Genomic DNA, 19,631 nt, shown 5'->3' on the forward strand with positions numbered 1-19,631 from the left:
AGTGCTCGTGTGCCTACTTGACCGCAGAACTACATGCCGCATGACGTCACAACCGTCGAAAGTAAAAGTCGATCAGTCTGAGTGAGCTTTGTGCCTCTACAGTGGATGTAGTGAGTCAACTTCCAGAGAACACAAAAAGGGTGCAGCATTGAAAAAGCGCATACATTTCCAGGAAAATCCTTCTCGACATAGACGTCACGACAGCGTGGGTTTCGTATTGGCTCATTCGTCGCCGCCATCGCTATACTGGATAGAGCAAAATTGAGTGAATGATAACTTCATTTTCGATTTAGAACCGTGGTGGTTTTACAGGCAAAGCCGGGGCACGGGCGGAGACACCTGGGCCTTGACACCTTTGTCAAGACACCTGGGCATTGTGTCTTAAAAGCGTATTGCTATACAGAAAAGGCATATTGCGATACGCATTGGGACATATTGGGTATACAGTAATCCCTCGTTCATCGCGGGAGTTACGTTCCAAAAATAACGCGCAAAGTGAAATCCGTGAAGTAGACAGCTTTATTTTTTTGATTTTACAATGAAATACTAAACTATAGAATAAAACCAAAAATCAAAACCTGTTTTAAAGCCCCAAATTTGTTTAAAACAATCATTTTAATATAGTAATACAAAGTGGCAAACATTGTCACTCATGTATTTCACAGTCCCAGCTATGCCTCTTCGTCCTGAACCCGCACACTTATGAGTAATTATTGGGCTCTTTCTTTTTCTGAGCAAGAAGATTTTTATAAACGGATATGCCCGGACATCGAATTAAAATGAAGTGTTTGCTCTCTGCTCGCCTACGAGTCACGTGATCGGCTCCCAGAGCCCAAGCTGTCAATCAATGTGCTTACTAGCACGTTCGCACACGGCAGTTGGAGGAGAGACACAGGAGAAGAAATCAAGCGTTTGGATCCTCTTGCCTTTTGTAATTGTCACGTTTGGGCATGGCGGCTTGAGGCAGTGTGGGATGTGGGAAAGGTGGAACCAAAAGGACGCAGGACAGACTGGGATGAGGCTCAAAAGAGGATATTTAATAAACGAAAGCAGGGTTGCAATGGACCAAAAAATACAAAGTACAACCAAAAACGCTAAACTTAACTTACTGGGGCAGCAGGGAACGGGAGGCAGCATGTGAAGGATGGACACAAGGGAACGCGAGGCAAGACAGCGGTGGGAAGACGTGCGACAAGGACCAGGCAGCGCAGAAAATAAACAATGACCCGACAAGAACGAATGTAAACTGGGAACTTAAATAGACTACACATTTAACGAGAAGACACAACACAGCTGGGGGAGAGACAAAAGGCAGGGGAAGCTGATTGGATGAGAAGAAGGGCAGGTAAACAGGCAGGTGGACAAGATCAAACTAATGAGACAGGGAGGCGAGGCGGACGCGGGGAAGAAACTATAGAAACTAAATGGCTAAACAAACAGCCCAAAATCTCTACAACAAAAACCCATAGAACATAACCCAGGCAGAACGTGACAGTAATAAATTGATAAGTGAGAAAACAATACAGTACAGCATCAATATTTTATTTCAAGACAACAGTAAAGCCCCTGAGCCATTCAGAATTCAGAGCACAATTAACCTGTAAAAAAATTATATCCACACTGTAAAAAAATCCATGGCGCAACGAACCCGTGAAAGATGAACCGCGATACAGCGAGGGATTACTGTATTTTAAAAATGATTGAAAAGATTACCAGAAATTATTAGAATAGACAAAAAATATTTATTCTTTTTCAAAAGCCCCACATTGTTGACATCTATGAGCTCACATAAAGGCAAAAAAGCAGCATGTCCACTTTTTTTTTTTCTAATATGCCATTGGCTATGTCCCCAGGCGTTAAGAATACTCTTTCAGTGGCACTGATGTGGCAGGAATAGAGGTACACAAATTCCAGCATAGGATATCAGTAAGCGTACCATTAAACTAAATCATCTCTAAAACATTATTTTGTGTGCAGCCCACGCGGCCCGGTACCAGTTGATCCACGGACCGGTATCGGTCTGCGGACCAGGGGTTGAGGACAACTGCACTACAACACATTGAAAGAAAAAAAAAAAAAAAAACGACCATCCAACTCAAAAATGCAACGTGGCACTAACATCAATAGAGGGAGCTCTTGCCAAACAACATACATCAGTAGAGGGAGCTCTTGCCTTTCAACATCTACTGAAGTAAGTACAACTTCCTGTTTATGACTTCATCATTTGATTCTTTCAGTTACCTCTTCAGCACATGGAAAACCATCATCAACAGAGGTACACACTGAATAAAAAACGACCACCGCCATTTTTTTAATATTTATACGGTACACCAAGATTAAGGCCTCCCTAGAAACAATATAATTGCACGCCCGCTTTTTCCTATAAAGGCAAAACCCCTCCCCAGGGGTTGTGTAGTTCTTTTAGTGTAGTGGTTCTTAACCTTGTTGGAGGCACCGAACCCCACCATTTTCATATGCTCATTCACCGAACCCTTCTTTAATAAAAAATAAAGTATGCTTTTTTTTTTTTACTGGTGCACGAAATGAATTGTGCATAAATATCACCTTGTTGTGTGGTCCCGACTGAGAAGGAGGTCTCACTCTGCTGCTTATCCAGCGCTCTCAAAGAGGGCCGGTAGGGAGTCTCACACAGACACATATACAGCCCTCTCGAAGCGGTCTGATAGGAAGGTCTCACTCTGCTGTATAAACCAGCGACCTCAAAGCGGACCGGTAGGAAATCTCAGAGCAGGCCGTTTTCAATGACTGTGCCCACTAACTGCAGACTAGACTGAGGGGTGGACTTCTGCGGCGGAGGCTCCACCGAACCCCTGAGACCGACTCACCGAACCCCTAGGGTTGTAGGTTGTAGGTTGTAGGTTGTAACACGACAGACAACTTCACCTTTATCAAACACTGGTGCACTTTATTTCAACATCACGCATGAACGAACTGCTCTCAATGAGAGTCAAGTGCAGAGAGAGAAGGGAATACATAGAAGGCGCGAACATCAAGCACACTTCTTCTATTGTCCTTTGTCAGCAACAGCGCCCCTTTTTGACAAACAAGGATATTACAGCAACAAGCAGTCATAAAATATCATTCAATACATACCACTGGAATTAAAAAATAAAACATAAAAACAACAACAGTACAGTACGTAATAAATCCATTGCAGTCTTGCTTCTCGTCAGTAGAGGTCACTAATAACTGAAGTTTTCAGAATTTCACCCTGTTCTGATCAACTTTGCAAAGTCAGTTGGTGCTTCACAAAAGCCTCACTCTCAATCACTAGTGTATACAAAGAACAAATTGAACAGTCAAAGATTCTGGCTTTCGTAAAGCACGTTCTACTGTATTAGTCAACATTAATCACAATATCAAGTGTTCGCTATATGTTACGTGGCATGAGGGGCTAGAGCTGCTTCCTGGTGGCAGGTGTTGCACCCTGCACCTCACAGCGGTGGCCAATTTACCATCTAGGCCCCGCTATAAAGCACAGTCATGCTCTTGCCCTCCACTGATCCATTTTGCAAAGAGGTCTAGCCGCTTCCAGGGTACCTCCCGTTGGCATCCGTCAAATTACTCAAGGCTATTTTTAAAGTAAGGCCCTGAGTGGCACGATGCAGTAAAACGGTTTTCTTAAAACCCAGTGCCATCTGCACACGTGTTCCTGTCTTCCCAGTGACCGGACGTTGAACGTTGTAGCCGCTACTGCTTTGTTTAAGTTGGTTCTACGCGACCTTCACGTCCGAGCGGCGTTCACCTGGTACGGCCGGAGGTGCTCCACGTCTCAGCCGCCCACCTCTGTGGAATCCCGGGCGGGAGCCAGCGCCCTCTCCACCCGTTCGGACTGTGATTTGTTCTGTTGGACTTTTAACACCCGTTTCGGGTTGATTTTAGTAGTTAGCAGTTTTTTGATGGCTCATTAAGCTATTTATTGACTCGCTTTTAATTTTCTTTTACAAGGCTGGAGCCTCCCCTCCGGCGTCACTGGATGAGGACTTCCAATCTCAGTGTTGGTGATCTTATTTTTTGTTGTGTTCACCAGTGTGCGTGTGTTTCACTAGGTGGTGGTTTTAATTGATTGGAAGTGCCTCCGCCTCTCCAGTGTACCGGGCAAGGACGTTCCAGCCCTATTGTGTCATGTGACCCTTTTCAACCTATCAAGCATCCGTAGCATCCGTATCTTTACATCTGAGCAAGGCGACCCCAAGTTAAACAATGCTGCTTGTTTTTATTCATACCAAACAGCAACAACAAGCTTAGTCCAAAAAAGCCTGCTTCTGACGGGCATGCAGTTTAGCAAATGCTATTTTTTTCCAACTAATTCACAATCTGAATCACATTTGAGATACTTCAATTCCACCTTTTTGAAATCGAAGAAATATTTGTATTGATGAGTGTAATTGCACAGAGTTGCTCATTCACTCCAAGGTTTGTACAAGCATAAAACTTGGACAAGGACATAAATTACAGCTTAATAGAAGAAGTCACTGTGAATTTAGTGTTGGGTTAGGGTTGGTGTCGAAAAAATACTTTTTAAGTTAACGTTCATAGGATGCAACCATACTTTTGGCCTTCAAATAAATGTGCCTTACATTTGGGGGATTATGGTAAATTCTCATTTCGATGCAAGTTTTTATGAAAACCAGCAGCATTTGAAAGAAAACTCTAACCGACACAACAATTCATCACTTCTGACAGTTTTTCTGTCAGCGCCTCTTCAACTTCCTCGTTTGTCTGTGTTGCTTCCTCTTTCACTTTGTGACATGAATGTTTTTCAGGGTGAGGCTTCAAAAAGAGTTTGATAACCGCTAACTGACACATCTGAAAATTGTTCTCACATAACAGACAAAGCCTCAGACAAGTTAGGTTGGCTTTCATCTTCAAATTTTTGTGTTGGGCTTTTGAGATTTGCACAAGATGGGTAAGTACACAAGAGAAAGTTTACTTGCTCAAGTACATTAACTCATTGGGATTTTCTTGTCTGTTTGCAGCATAACCATGGATATTTGTCAAAACGGTGTCAATGTCTCTTGAGATAGTTTCCATGCTGTCTGCTTGAGTGTATGTGTGTTATTTATGCGTGTGCAATGTCAGGAGACACCAGCACCCTGTCTTGGAGGAGCATGTCTCCCAGCGGCCAATCCAAAACCCCAGATATTTCCCCCACAGCAACAACTGGCAGGGACAGCATCTTCCTGGTGAAGATTATTAAAGTGTGTTTCCTCAGCAACAGTTTCAACATCGGCAAGAACTTCAAGCTGGTTCGATGCGATGAAGGAATGACAGTCAGGGTATTTTACAACCACTACGCTAACAAACTAATTTTGGATCCCTCCACCTATTGTAAACTCATTTGTGATAGCCAGTATACAGACTGGACTGGATATCTTTCAATAATCGGTTAGAGCAAAAACAGTTATTCGAAACGGTTATGTTTAGCTGATCTTATTGAGTCCAGATTTAGTAAAAAAAAGTAGTTGTTGAAAACGGGGTTGTGTTTTAGCCCAGACAACTTGGTCCAAATATTCTCCAAAAATAATCCTGCTGAGCCAATCATCGAGTCATTGAAAGGCTTGCAAATTCGTAAAGTGGCCGTGAGCGTTACTCTGTAGTTTTGGGGTGTCAACACAAAAATTTCTTTTGCGCCCTGTACCCGAGTTGCCATTGAAATGATTAATGCTAAACTTGGGGGAAATGCATGATAAAATGTCGGGTTTTCAATATGTCCAAAATTAACATTTCCAATCTTGAATGTCAGTAAATGAGCCCAATGGGTGCTAAATTTTACACCTTTAAGGGTGTGCTTCTCAACTTCCCGTTTGCAAGCATTTAGAAGGGATGGCAGCCATATTGAAAGTCGTCGTGTTTTGACAATCAATGCAATATTTTAGCCTCCTAGTGTTTTTTCCTTTGACATCACACATTAAAATCATCAAAATACCCCAGTTGGGTCAGAATTTCCCCAGCCAAGGTTTAAAACCAGATTTAGATAGCCTAAACCTCGTTCAAGGGGCAGTCAAGGACTTTAACTAGACTTGCCTTTAGTCAATGGTAGTGGACATGATATATAATTCAGTAATAATAATTTCCAGCTTCATAGTCAAAGATATCCTTGGAACAACACAATCTTCTGTCATAGGATGTCATCAACATTGTCTTGTCGGGTGGCTGCGTGGGTCCTAGCATAAAGCATACTCAGTGTTATGGGCTCCTCCTCAAACACCTCAAGTCATCTGAGATACACTGGCTGCATCCGAATCTGACCATGACTGACCTCTCCCAGCGTTACGAGCAGCAGCACCTGGAGGCTGAGTGGAGGTCTATCTGCCTTGTTGGTTGTGATGGAGTTAATGTGTTTGAAATGAAACATGGCAAAGTTAAACGTGAATGTTACTTTTCTAGATATGACTTAAGAATCAGATACATTCCATCGGACTTCTTGACAAAATTCCAAGAGGACAGAACCACATTGCTCTACTTTTACCAGCAGGTCATTTATGCTGTTGTTTTTGTTAGTTAAAAAGACAATGGTTTTAAGGTAGTTAAGTGTTTTTACTTTTTGTTTTGTTTTGCAGGTACGCAGTGACTATATGCAGCAGTTTGCCTCCAAAGTCAGTGATGGAATGGCTCTCCAGCTTGGTTGTCTGGAGATTAGGTAGTGCAAACTTCCAACATCTGTATCGTTTTTTTTTGCATGGAGAAAAAAATTAAACGCCCTGCCTGTTCTTTTATTGTGATGGCAGGAGATTCTACAAAGATATGAATCCAAATGGGCTGGAGAAAAAATCCAACTTCGAGCTGTTGGAGTAAGCCAGTGCCTTGTGATTTATGTAAAATCTCAGATAATACACAAATTCCATACATTTAAGTGAAAATCATTTTTCTCTAATGAGCATAGAAAGCCAATAATGGTTTTCAACAATATTGCAACTTTTGTTCAAATGTTTGCAGAGTTTAAGTGGGCGCAAATAGACGTCTCTTGGGGACCGGTCATGATGATGACGTCCATAAAATCAAACATATTAAAATAATTATTCTAATTACCGTATTTCTCCGAGTACAAGTTGAGTTTTTTCCCCTCGTTTTCAACCCCCATATTAGGGGGGGGGGGGGTTGACTTATAACTACATAACTCAAAACAGACCAATTTTTTTTTCCACATAAGTGTTTGAATAACATTCATTTGAATGCAAAATGGGTACTACCATATCATCTACAAGGCTTAAGAAGATTATACATACCTCTAATTCAATATAGCATATATCCGTTTATCACGTTCGCACTTTGCTTCTTTGTTGTCCATAACGAGGCTGCGTGGATAATTTCCGCAGAAGGAAAAGACAACTTGTCTCCTTCAGCCCGTATGCTTGAACAAGCCGGCATGGGAATCGGCAGCTGGGGGGAGGAACAGCAAAGGGCAAGCCTCCAAGCTTTGATCTCACAACAGTCGTCACATGGGTAAAGAACATCCCAAGTAAGATGACCAGCAAAGTCCAAAGATGACTACCCGTGGAAGAGTAACGAGGATGCTTGAGCAATTTATGAGGAGATAGGGGAGGACATCTGGGAGTTAAATGGAAGGAGCTATTTGGCATGTCAGATAGTAATGATGACTTTTAGGACTTTGAGACAAATCAATATTCAGTTGTCAAAAAATGAAGCATTGAAACATTTTATTGTTGCAAATTTAGTTTCAGCATTTGTGTCTAAGCGCACACGCCTTGCACTTATCTCGTTATCCCCCCATAACCGAAACAATATGTTATTCAATATATGATGATAAATGCCTCTAAACGTAGAGTACATTATAATAGCACACACCATTATAATTGGACAGCCATGATCTATGTAACCACTATAGTCAGAGGTATTTTAATAATCGTGTTTTTGGAAAATTCACCCAAAATGAAGTAAAAAAGAAGGGTCGACTTCCAAGCAAAGCAAAGTTCACTTGTACTGTGACAAACACGGTACTTCAAAATTTGAAGTCGGCTTCATTTTAGATATGCAAATGCATGTCACTGGTTCTGATTAAACTCTTCAGAGTTTTTATCAGTTTTCACCAGCCTACAATGTTTTGGAGGTTCTAGGCTGACTTCATTCACCTGCCACTTCTGCTCTAAATGTCTCTTTTTCTTCTTCCAGTTAGAACATATGGAAAACCTCACATGGTTAGGGATGCCATTTAAATTTTGTTAATACGGGACTATTTTTATAGCAAAACAGACCAAAAAACAGTCAAAATTGAACAACTGCTTCAGCAAAATGCACTGTCATAGTGATCACATGACTGTTCAAATTTGGTCATGATGGCGCTGCCTTCCACTTTGCAAATCTCTCTCACAACCCCAGACGACCGTGATTTTACCAGTCAATATTAACAGTTTTCTAGGTTAATCTCAGATCCATGTAGGGTCTACTATGAGGGTAGGTAACTCCATTCCTAGAGAACCGTGTACCTAGAGAACCGTGTACTGCATGTTTTTGATGTCTCTCTCCAAAGAATGCATTTATCTATCCATCCATCCAACAAAACATATTTGGCTGGCTAAAGTCCTTCAGTCCAAGGCGCCTCTCAAAGATCTATTGCTGTTTCAAGAATGCATTCTGGCATGCATGTTTGCCAGAATTCATGGACCCGATAAAATAGTGAAATAACAGACAAAAAGAATCACACATAAGAATTATTTCACCCTTCGAGAGCCATTTCCTGCTGTAAAAAAATGAATTAGACATATATTTGAGGGGTACTTTAGGTTAACTTGTACCCAAGCATGATGGCATTTGACAGGGTCTGCAGATGATACAAAGCTGGGTCTGTGAATTTGATGCTGCAGAACATTACACAAACTCTGGGACATGGAAATGTTTACCAGTGTGGCACACCATCTTTCCCTTTGACAACTCTCACTACGCTTTGTATTGTATTGATGTCGTACGGTATTTGCTTTGCTTCCTGCGCCCGCAATTGTTGACCTTTAAGTTCAATTGTTCATCATGATCTGAATTTTTTCCATTAGGAAAGATGTAGGATTGGACTTGTTCTTCCCAAAAGAGCTCATCAACAGCATGAAGGTAGCAATCCATCTCTCATACATTCTGTGGTGACCTCGGCTGATTTATTTTTGACTTTATACATGTCAGCCGAAGCAGCTCCGTCGCATGATTCAACAGACATTTCGAGGCTATAGTACTCTGAACCAGGAGCAGTGCATGGTCAAGTTCTTCAGTACTCTGGCACAGTGTTACAACTATACACAAGAAAGATTTGCCTGCCAGCTGGTGGTGAGTATGTGTGAAAGTTTGAATGGTTAGGATGTACACTTACCATGCGGTACGGTATTTTGTGACATAGCTTTACCCACCACAACATTAGGTACACCTGTATCAAAGGTGCTGCCAATAAATGCAACACTTTTTATCTGCTATACTAAATTTGGTGATTGTATCACCATCAACACTACTAATAGCAGCCCGATTAGGATGTAGCATTATTGTTACTACCAGAGGTGGGCAACTTACATGTTTTGATGGTCCGACATTCATCAGAGCCCTGCCCCCTTTCTGTCATTGTCGGTCCGTCATTTTTTTAAGCCAGACGAAATTGTAATCGTCGATCAGTCTATCTGACGGTGTATTGTTGCCCAACCTTCCGCCACCACAAGAGATTGACATTTCACTTCTTTTTTTTTTTTTTTTCCTGGTCCGTCGATCATCACATGCTGGTCTACTTCTGTCTGCACTCGGACTAATTCTTTTTTTCTGTTTTAGTACTTACACTTAAAGTTAACACCATGTCTGTGGTTTGACAGTTACACTGCAGTTGAAACACATCAGAGTAATAGAAGTGTAACACGAAAACAAAGCTAGTTTAGGGGATTAACCCTATAATACCCCATTATGATTTTATCCCACAGGGGACGAGAGTGCAATTAGCAAACGTGTCCACTGGATGGCATTATCATGCTTTACATGACCCTCAAATGGTGGGTTTCAACATTTTCATTATCATTTGTCAAAATCGTCTAAACATAAACATACACTACAAGTAAAACAAAGTATTGCTGAGGTTGAATTGACTAAAAAAAACATCTTTTATTAAGGAATTACAAAACTTTCTTGCATTTCCTGGCCAAGAGCCAGTCAGAGAAAGAATGCAAAATTGTTCTGCATTCATTGGTCACTTGAATCCCAGAATGCTCTTATCAGCAAGAAACTTGAAACCAGGACTAAGAAAGGGAGCAATTACAAATCTCCAGTAAAGTTAGCTGTGAATTGAATGTTGAACTGAACATATGTCTCCACTGCTTGGCGGTACTGTGAATTGACTATTGTCACCTTTAATGCAGGCTGATTGTACTATAAAGATGCAGCTATATAGCAGATAAACATCCAAGTCATTTGAATTGTATTTCAGTAAGCAAAAAGGGGCGTGGCCGGCTGAGAGACATCTGAGTTAATGTCTATCCCGACAATTACAGATAAAAATTGCAGTTCTGACATTTTCTATTCACCATTTTTTGAGCATTCCCGTCGTTAGGAAAGTCGAAAAAACGGGTGTACATTGGCAACGGAATGACAGACAGTCCATCAGTGCTGACAAAGTGTTCACCTTTGGTTACTAAAACAATCTTTGTACACATTGCATCTTATCTCTCATGAGATCCCTTCATCTTTGTGCTTGTGAGAAACAAACTTACAAACACATTGCAAAATTGTTATATTATTTTTTGAACAATATTTTAATCAGCATTTGCTTCATTAATGTTACCTTATATTGTGGCTGCTGAGTGTTGCATGAAAATCTGAACTACTAGCTGATAGTTGGAATTGTCTGATACCAATGACTAATTTTTGGAATTCCTGTTCAATGCTACAGTACATTCTCACATGCAATATACATTGTTGTATATTACTGTATGCTTTGCACTAGCACGGCTGGCGCGTAACAATAGACCTGGTGATTGGATCTGAAGGTATCAGTCAGCAAACTGACAATTCCAAAGTAAGCTTGCTTCCTTTAAAAAACAAATACTGTACCTGTTTTTAGCGTGCATTCTGGTGCAATGAAGACGTTTTTTGTTCCTAGCCTGTTTGCCTGGCTACATTCTCTCAGGTGAGCAGTATCTTGTTCTCGGCAGAGAGCCACGGCCGAGCTCTGCTCACCGTATACATTGAGGGAACCAATCAGGTAACTTTACCATTCCAGCCTTGATGCTACTAAATAGCAATATGTCATACCGTAAAGTTAAATGTGATCCTTTGCCTGGTTCTTTTATCTTTAATGCGAACTTTGCAGATAAAAATTACCAGAAAGCCTACACGACCTCTGGTGACCCATTTATTGTATGCCAGAAAGATCGAGCACAGAGCTGCGGAGACTTATTTTGCTTAATGCAGAAGAAGGTCTGATCTCTCACAAAATGGTTTAAACTCTCATCCTGCCTTGGCCGCCCAGCCAAAAGGAGGGCAATGCTACATAACCCAGGGGTTCTCAAACGATTTGAAGTCGGAGACCCCTTTTCGAAAGCTAATTTTCCAAGGACCCCCATTGCAAATGTTTGCGCCACAGTTGTTAGTGTTCTTCTAGGAGCGCAACAGAAGTATTTACGCTTTAGGCAAAAGACGTTGCCTCATACTGTACATGTGAGTTTTAAACTCCATCTATGGGCACAGCATGGTTATGCTCCAACAAAACAAAATAAAAATCATTGAAGCCAAACATAAGTGTCAAAAAGTATATTTGTTTCTTTTCAGTTATACTGAAGTTTAGAAAATTAACATTGTACGCCTGATTATAACAAAATATGGCAATTTCCCCCAAACGGGTTGCTGCCAATTATTTAGCCGAAAACAGGATTGTAAAATAAAATGCTGCTTTAGCTTTGCTGGATTCATCGCATCGTTAGCAAACAAATGTAGACGTAAAATGCATTTTGACAATTTTATATAAAACAAAATGAAATGAACACAAATATAATTTTCTTTATTAATAAACCAAAATATTTCACAGAGCCCCTGCTGTCAGGCCACCGACCCCACCTTTAGAAACTCTGCAACTATGTGTGGCCTTATTCAACTCAGTCATATGAGAATTGTTTGTAATATTTAACTGCAAGAACTTCTTGGTGATTGTGCCTTGTGCCAGCCAAAAGACCAATTCAGTCGAATTCAAAAAAAAAAAAAAAGCAAAACAATAAGAAGTATGGTGTATTTTGTTTGTTTGTTTGTTTTTTCTATTGTTCAGCCTTTTTTCTTTCTTGTTTTTTATACTAAATACAAATTATTAGCAAAGCTAAAGGAACTCATTATGTCATGCCGACATAACATGCGTTTCCTAATGTCCTAAGGTGGAAGTGGCATTCCTGAGCGAGAGAATGATCATTTTGCCTGGTTTTTTTTAATCTCCATTCCTAATCCTCCACGTTTTCTTTTTGCTAACTTCACGTTACTATGGCACCACTCTAAATGGTTTGTCGAATTACTGGTGCTACTTCACGAAGTGGACACAAAGAGCACCAAACTATATTATTCTTGTCTTTATCTCTGACAAAGTGTAAGGAATGGGCGTATGTCCATCTTATGTATGCATTGTCCATATTCAACCTGTCGTCTGCTGCTTCCTTACTCATTTCTATTGTAGAAGGTACTAATAATAGAAAGTAAACATTTTGCCCCAGACTTTTCTCCTTCAACCATGTGGTGTTTTTGCCAATTTTGGGGGAAAAAACAAAAAAACATCTGTAACCGTGTTACAAAAAAAAGTAATGCATTAACGTAAATACCTTACTTATGTAATGCATTACTCCCAACACTGGTCATAATACTCTGTCGGTGTTACAAGACTTATAAGCCTTATTGTCGTAGTAATAATAATAGTGTCATAATATTGTCATAATCATATTGTTATGGCCTCTTTGCGGTTTAGTTTCGCACTAAATGTCATGTTCCAACCCTCAGCCTCTCTCAGTGAGTACGGAGTCAATGGCTGTAGCAGAAAACATGGCCAATCTAATTGATGGCTTCTGCCAGCTGCAGTGTTCCACTCAGGGCTCACTCATTAGCAGGCCTAGCAAAGGTACACTGTTGAAACAATCGCCCAAAATGAAGTTGTCATTTAAAAATGATCCCGTGTGACACATTTAATAAAATCATTTATCATTTATTTTTACAGTGAGACTGAAACTGCCCGACATTCCAAAAAGGTGAGTTAAATTTCAGAGGCACCCTCAAAACGTGCTCGGTCATACATGTCATCGTTTTCATTTATTGGAACCTATTATGTACTTCTTTAAATTGACAAATACAGTGATCCCTCACTACTTAGCCGATCATGCCCTCAACGCGTTGTGGATTTTTATTTATTTATTTTTTTTGTCCCATGAAAAAAAAAAAAGGCTATATTGCTGCAAGACACACTGTGAAGGTTCCCTGCATGTCAGACAGCTAACTACAATTGCCACGGGCATTCATTAGACATAAAACTACTTGAGTACACATAATTACTTACATTATAAATTATTAACCACCGTTGATAATGTTGTAATTATATATTATCTTAAAAAAAAGGTTTTTTTTCAATTCGCCTGTTATCAATTCCCATCCCTTTGGCTGTTGTTTCACGGAGAGCCACGGTTATATTAGCTATATTAATTGTAGTCTACTTCCACCCAGGAGTATATCTACTCCTGCCCTCATTGGTCCATGGTCACGCTCGGAGCCAATCGCATGTATTGTAGGAGTGCCCGTCTCCCTATGAAACTCATGCACACTGTCTGGTAGACATGAAGGAAGAGAAGGAAAGAGCAGCTCTGCACTGGAGCATTGTAATTCTCTCTCCTCAATTTCTTTTGTAAAAAAATTGGAATTTCAAGTGTAATCTCTGATTGTTATCATGTTTGGTCAGCTACAGTCTTTACTTTATTTAGACTTCTGGGCGCCGCTAATATAACCTCGGCTCTCGGCGAGACTACAACCAATAGGATGGGAAGGGATAACAGTACAATTACTATATAAAGTTTAATAATTTAAGATTTAAGTAAAAAGTATAAATACTTTTCACGTTTGAAAAAAATCAAGTACCCACATGCACATGCATAAAAATTCAGTGGGGGGTAACGCTACTTCACGGTTAATCATTATCGTGGGGCGGTTACTGTCAGGTTAATTTGTCAGACATTTGTAAGAAACTGTACACAAAAAGGAGACAAGGCAAGCTTCCCAACTCATGCATGAGGGGAGCGAAGAGGAACTGGCCAAAGACAATTCTACTGCACTCTCCCACTCTCTCCTTCCCCTCTCAATTTTGTTTGATACAGAGATCCCTAACTACATGAAGGTCCCGGCCCTCAAGGGGCAGGAAAAAATGCAAGTCTATGGTCAGAACCTTGTGTACTTGTCCTTCTATGTGTGAGCATGTGGGTGAGAAACTAATGCATGTATGATAAAATATTATACGTAGCAAGTCATTCTGATCAAATATTTCGCGTCATGAGACATTCTGATGAAATATGTGTCGCGAGGCATCGGTAAGAGTCACAGCTGCGGGACCGCTCCAACTGGCAAGCTTGAGCGACCTTCCTTCTGCCTGGGACAAAACAATACCAAGGCAGTTTTTTTTCCCCACAAGTAGTGCACTCATTCTGACAGCATACCACCAACATACCACAGCAGGTTATATTTTATAGTAAATTCATAGTCACTATAATAATTATAATCCTAACCTCAATCATTCACACAGCAAAGCATTTCTTCATTGCAAGCATTAATATTTTGTAGCTAATGTATAATCACTATATCTACAATTATTCTAACAGTTACGGCCCCCATTAACCGCAAAAACGAGGGATTACTGTTTTTACTGTACTGTAAAACGGCTGCAAAATAAGTACTATGACTTTTAGTGTACTGTCCTTTCAAAATACACAAAGTAAAGCACCGGCCTGCAAAGATGGCAATAAAGTGCTTACGTTTCCACTTCCAATAATTGCTTATGCATATTCTCATTCAACCTTTGAAAACTCCACTTTTCAACTGTAAATGTTTACTGTACTGTTTTACTTTTTGGAATTAAATTCCCTTATAGTACCATTTTGTTAGAGGAAATGTTTATAATAATAAAGCGATTGCCTAATTACTGCACAAAATCAAAGAATTTGTTGACTCAGCCCAATAAATGCCTTTTAATCTCTTTTAGCAATGATTCAACTGGACCCAACAGAGGTTTGACCATGTTTCATACTGAACTTGTAGACTTCCAATCTATGAATATGCATACACGATAAACATACACAGGCAGATTATCAACATTTGGTTCTTCTCTTCAGGTTCTGACATTTATGCTGAGATTCCTGAGAACACAATAGCTCTGTGTGGTAAGTCAATTCTCTCCAATCCCTCATTCCTGAAAATAAGAATATGGTCTGATCATTAAAAAAACTAAATATGTTCATAGGTTCAGAGAAGCATAGGATTTCCCGAACTGATGTAATTGTGGGTCAGATCCTGGGTGAGGGCTTTTTTGGAGAGGTTCATGATGGTGTGTACAAAGCCCAAGTAAGTTCATTCGCTCTCGAATTACATCGCTGCATAGTTCGCCCTGCGCAATCAAATCATTGCGGTTACAGTGTTTTGTCCATAAAGACAGGTGAGACAATCCAAGTAGCCATCAAAACCTGCAAGGATAGCTCAGCAGGCGTGAAGGAAAAGTTTCTTAGTGAAGCTGGTCAGTTTGTTCAAATTCACAGCAAATATACATGCATGCTTTTCCTAAAACTACTCTCATATATAAATGCCCATTAAATTACAGACCTGATGAAAAATCTGGACCACACCCACATTGTGCGCCTGATTGGAGTCATTCATGTTGATCCCATCTGGATTGTCATGGAACTCTGCAAACATGGAGAGGTGTGCATGCATTTTTTTGAAACTGTTGTGTTCCATCACAATTTCAATGTTGAAGCTGAAAGATACAAACAAATTATTAATTATGATCACATGATGATACCTTTGAGCCTGTGAGCAGATTTTATTTGTTCAATATCATGATTTGATTTTTAACACAGATAGGGCAGGTCATTTTTAGATAGATAGGGTATGAAAATATTGTAAGTTCTTGGGCCCCTTAATAGACCACAAGCTCTGTTGTAAAACACATTTGCTCCAAGATTGCCAGAAATATTGCAATATTGCACAATAAAAATAATATTTTGAACCAGTGTGCCTCATACGGTATATATTGTGCACTTATTGTTCAATATCTGTCTTATGTTGAAGTCTGGGAGTCTACCTACAGCAGTTTATCGCTTTACTGGGCATAGTGGCCGGTTTTGGCCGATAGTCCAAACAGACAAACCAGCCGAAAGCATCCGTAACAGGAATCTCTTCTAACGTACCTCTAAATTTCTCTAAAATCCTGAAACTGCTTGCATATAAAAAAAGAAAAATGCATGCCTAATAAATGCCGTTTTTGCCTGTTTGGACTATTGGTCGAAAGCGGCCGCTGTCCCGGTAAAGGCTTAGTACTGATTTGCACATTGCAAAAAAGAGCTCGAAAGATTCTACATCATGCTCGATATTGATACCATACAAATATCCAGAGGTAGGCATTTGATATTTTTTTGCTAGTCCATCATTTAGATTACCGTTGCCACATGTACCCCATTCTGTCATCATCGGTCCGTTGTTTTTAGAAATTGACCCAAAGTGTCAGGCAAATATTAAAGACATTTTCCGTCATCACGTTTGTTGCCATAGTTCGCCCCGCCACAACTGGATGAGTGATAAACTATCGTGGTGACGATGACACGTGGTGCCTCTTGTTACGGAAAATTCAGGTTATGAAACGCCTTTTCAATAAAATATTGTCTCTATTTACAAAAGAAAATTTTGGACACAAAAGACTAAATTGTTGCTGTATAATAATAATGAGACACAAGAAACCAGCGTTCACTTGCACAAGACTGTAATGTAGTACATCACAACCCACTATTTGTTCCAGTTTTTGATGCATTTGTATAATTTAATGAAATGCCGGCTTGTCCCCAAACGAGCAACACGTGTTCATTGCGCTGATGTTTAGTGTGATCTGGCACTTTTTATCTTTACGGGCTTTCCACCAACAGTACACGCCGTAGCACTAACAAACATAAAATTGACATTAGCTATGGATAACATACATATTCACATAAAACTATATACATACCATTTTGGACTGCTGTAAACAAACGGCTGAACACTTCGTCATGATCGCAAGATAACTAGCATGTTATCACATCTGACATTAGCATCGTTAGCACATTAGCATAAAATACAGGAATTACTTTGCTCGACCTTACACTAAACTTAAGCTTACATGCTCAAAATGAACCCAAAACAAATATTATTGGTCCTGTGGACTTGTAAATGATGCCTAGATCACTGGAAATGTATATTAAGAATGTACAAATAAAATGACCTAAACAACCTTCTCTGCAAGCACCATTATTAAACAATCGCCATCTCAAGGCAACCAAATAAACTACACTCATATTATCAACTGCTACAATTAATATGAATTTTAAGCGTTTATGAGCGTTTTTGGGGGGTTGGAACTGATTAGGCTATTTACATGTAAAAGTGTCTCTTTTTAAGAAAAAAATCACATTATGAAATGAGGCAGTGCTTCTGTGTAGCAACAAAATGAGGGAGACTTCAGTAGACAAGTTGCAGATGACTGTAGATTTTGTAAGTGGGAAGGAAATGGCTGTGGTAAACACACACAGGTTTTGAAAGAGAGACACAGTGATATAGAGTGCATTCAGGTTCAAACGAATCAAATGGTGGAATTTAAGAAGAAAATAACGTAGAAATTTATAGGAGTGGGGAAAAGCTCTGGTTTTGTCCTGTGGGAGTTATGGAGGACACATCAAGCAAAATATATACGTTAGGATGCTATTTGCCTTTTTAGTTCTGCCCACTATACATTCATCAGCCAAAAAGTGGTATTCAAACTGCACAACCAGGGTATTTCCACCCTGTTGTATTCACGGAGCAGTCGATTTTTCAACAAAAGACCACAAGTGATGAGAATAAACGCTCATACATCATTTACACTTGTCCTGAGGCTAGACAAAGACTTGGTGAAATTTGCCAATGACACCACTGTCATGGGTCAAATATCGGGGAATAATGAGTCCCATCACAGAAAGTATCAAATATCAAGTATCAAATGTGATAAGTCACAACGGACCAGTCAACGCTTGAGATTTTTATTGCGGACCGGGGTGGAGGAGCTTCAAATGGCGAATATAAAGTGCACAGAAAATATCGCACCATTAACGACATGATGGTCGGGTGGGGGTGGGGGGGGGGGGGGGGGGGGGTCATCATAAATGACAACATTCTTACAAAGAAAGTACAACTTATAGAAACTTGTGGGCCAGATTTCACAGAGAGACAGAACAATGTGTGCATCACCGGATAACTGCTCTCAAGAAAGCCGCACTGTTCTTCATCACTACAAAAAGTAACATCAACAGTGGCCATAGGCGGCGCCAAAAAGATCAAGTCAAGCAAAGCGCAAATGAATGAACTGTTAAAGGATAAACTAAATCAGTTCCTCCAAAACATCAATATTTTGGGTGCGGCACATGTGGCCCGGTACTGAGCCGCGTAATGGTGGATGGGGACCATTGGACTATAGGATAACCAGGACAACACGTTCTCTCAATAATCATACACGGGGATGTAGTGGAGAGTGTGGACAACACCAGGTTCCTGGGAATCCACATGAGAGCTGAACACCTCACACCTAGTTGAGAAGGCCAAGGAGACACTTTCTGAGCATTTTCAGGAAACCGGTCCACCCTCCAGTCTAATGGTAAATTTCTACATGAGCACATTTGAAAGCATCTTCTCTCTTGGTCTGACCATCGTGTATAGCAGCTGCACAGCCCACAAAATCATAAGGCAGTAGACGCGGTGGCAAAATCAGCCCAGGGAACTGTGCTGTCATATATCATAGCCACCTCCAGAGGAAGGCCAGTAGCATTGTAACAGACACCACCTACCCAGGTGACATACTGTTTCCAGAGGGGGAACTTTGTCAGCATTGATGGACTGTCCATCAGTCCATCGCCAATGGACACCTGTTTTGCCGATGGACCGACAAATGATGGGAATGCGAAAAAAAAAAAAAAAAAAAACGTCGGAATTGGAATTTTTATCTGTTGTTGCAATCGTCAGGATAGACATTACCTCAGATGTCCGTGAGCCCACCATGCCCCCTTTTGCTTACTGAATTATAATTCAACTGACTTACATGTTTATCTGCTTTATTGCTGTATCTTTAGAGTACAAACTGCAATCAGCCTGCAGTCAATGTGACAACAGTCATTTTATAGCACCACCATGCAGTGGAGAAATACGTTCAGTTGAGAGAATAAAATGAGTTGGTTCAATTCACTACTTGCCATTTACAGCTATAACACAACCGATATTACTGGAGTTTTATCTGTAATTGCTCTCTCTGGTTTCAATTCATAAACCAAAACTCATACTATGCATAATCTCGCCAACCAGAAGTTAAAAGTAATGTTTAGAATTAAGGGTTAACAGGTTTTATGTGTTATTTTATTTTG

The 19,631-nt window shown here is 40.2% G+C and overlaps 1 protein-coding gene across 2 annotated transcripts in view; it reads left to right on the forward strand.

The window, feature by feature from the left end:
• Positions 1 to 3,461: 3,461 nt before the first annotated feature.
• LOC148426897 (protein-tyrosine kinase 2-beta-like) overlaps positions 3,462 to 19,631 on the forward strand; it is a 25,190-nt gene continuing 9,020 nt past the window's right edge. The window contains exons 1-17 of one of the 2 annotated variants that reach the window (XM_088407939.1): positions 3,462 to 4,930; positions 5,001 to 5,300; positions 6,149 to 6,327; positions 6,412 to 6,499; positions 6,585 to 6,664; positions 6,753 to 6,815; positions 9,030 to 9,084; positions 9,154 to 9,294; positions 10,943 to 11,014; positions 11,099 to 11,200; positions 12,970 to 13,087; positions 13,184 to 13,214; positions 15,206 to 15,231; positions 15,336 to 15,383; positions 15,464 to 15,564; positions 15,652 to 15,733; positions 15,818 to 15,918. In XM_088407939.1, the coding sequence (XP_088264065.1) occupies positions 5,073 to 5,300; positions 6,149 to 6,327; positions 6,412 to 6,499; positions 6,585 to 6,664; positions 6,753 to 6,815; positions 9,030 to 9,084; positions 9,154 to 9,294; positions 10,943 to 11,014; positions 11,099 to 11,200; positions 12,970 to 13,087; positions 13,184 to 13,214; positions 15,206 to 15,231; positions 15,336 to 15,383; positions 15,464 to 15,564; positions 15,652 to 15,733; positions 15,818 to 15,918 (1,515 nt within the window). In that variant the 5' untranslated portion in view covers positions 3,462 to 4,930; positions 5,001 to 5,072. The remainder of the gene's footprint in view (positions 4,931 to 5,000; positions 5,301 to 6,148; positions 6,328 to 6,411; positions 6,500 to 6,584; positions 6,665 to 6,752; positions 6,816 to 9,029; positions 9,085 to 9,153; positions 9,295 to 10,942; positions 11,015 to 11,098; positions 11,201 to 12,969; positions 13,088 to 13,183; positions 13,215 to 15,205; positions 15,232 to 15,335; positions 15,384 to 15,463; positions 15,565 to 15,651; positions 15,734 to 15,817; positions 15,919 to 19,631) is intronic. The other variant, XM_088407940.1, reaches the window with a different exon arrangement.

The sequence above is a fragment of the Hippichthys cyanospilos genome, chromosome 2 (assembly GCF_059441005.1).
Source record: "Hippichthys cyanospilos isolate Australia breed blue-spotted pipefish chromosome 2, RoL_Hcya_1.0, whole genome shotgun sequence".
NCBI classification, from domain to species: Eukaryota; Metazoa; Chordata; class Actinopteri; order Syngnathiformes; family Syngnathidae; genus Hippichthys; species Hippichthys cyanospilos.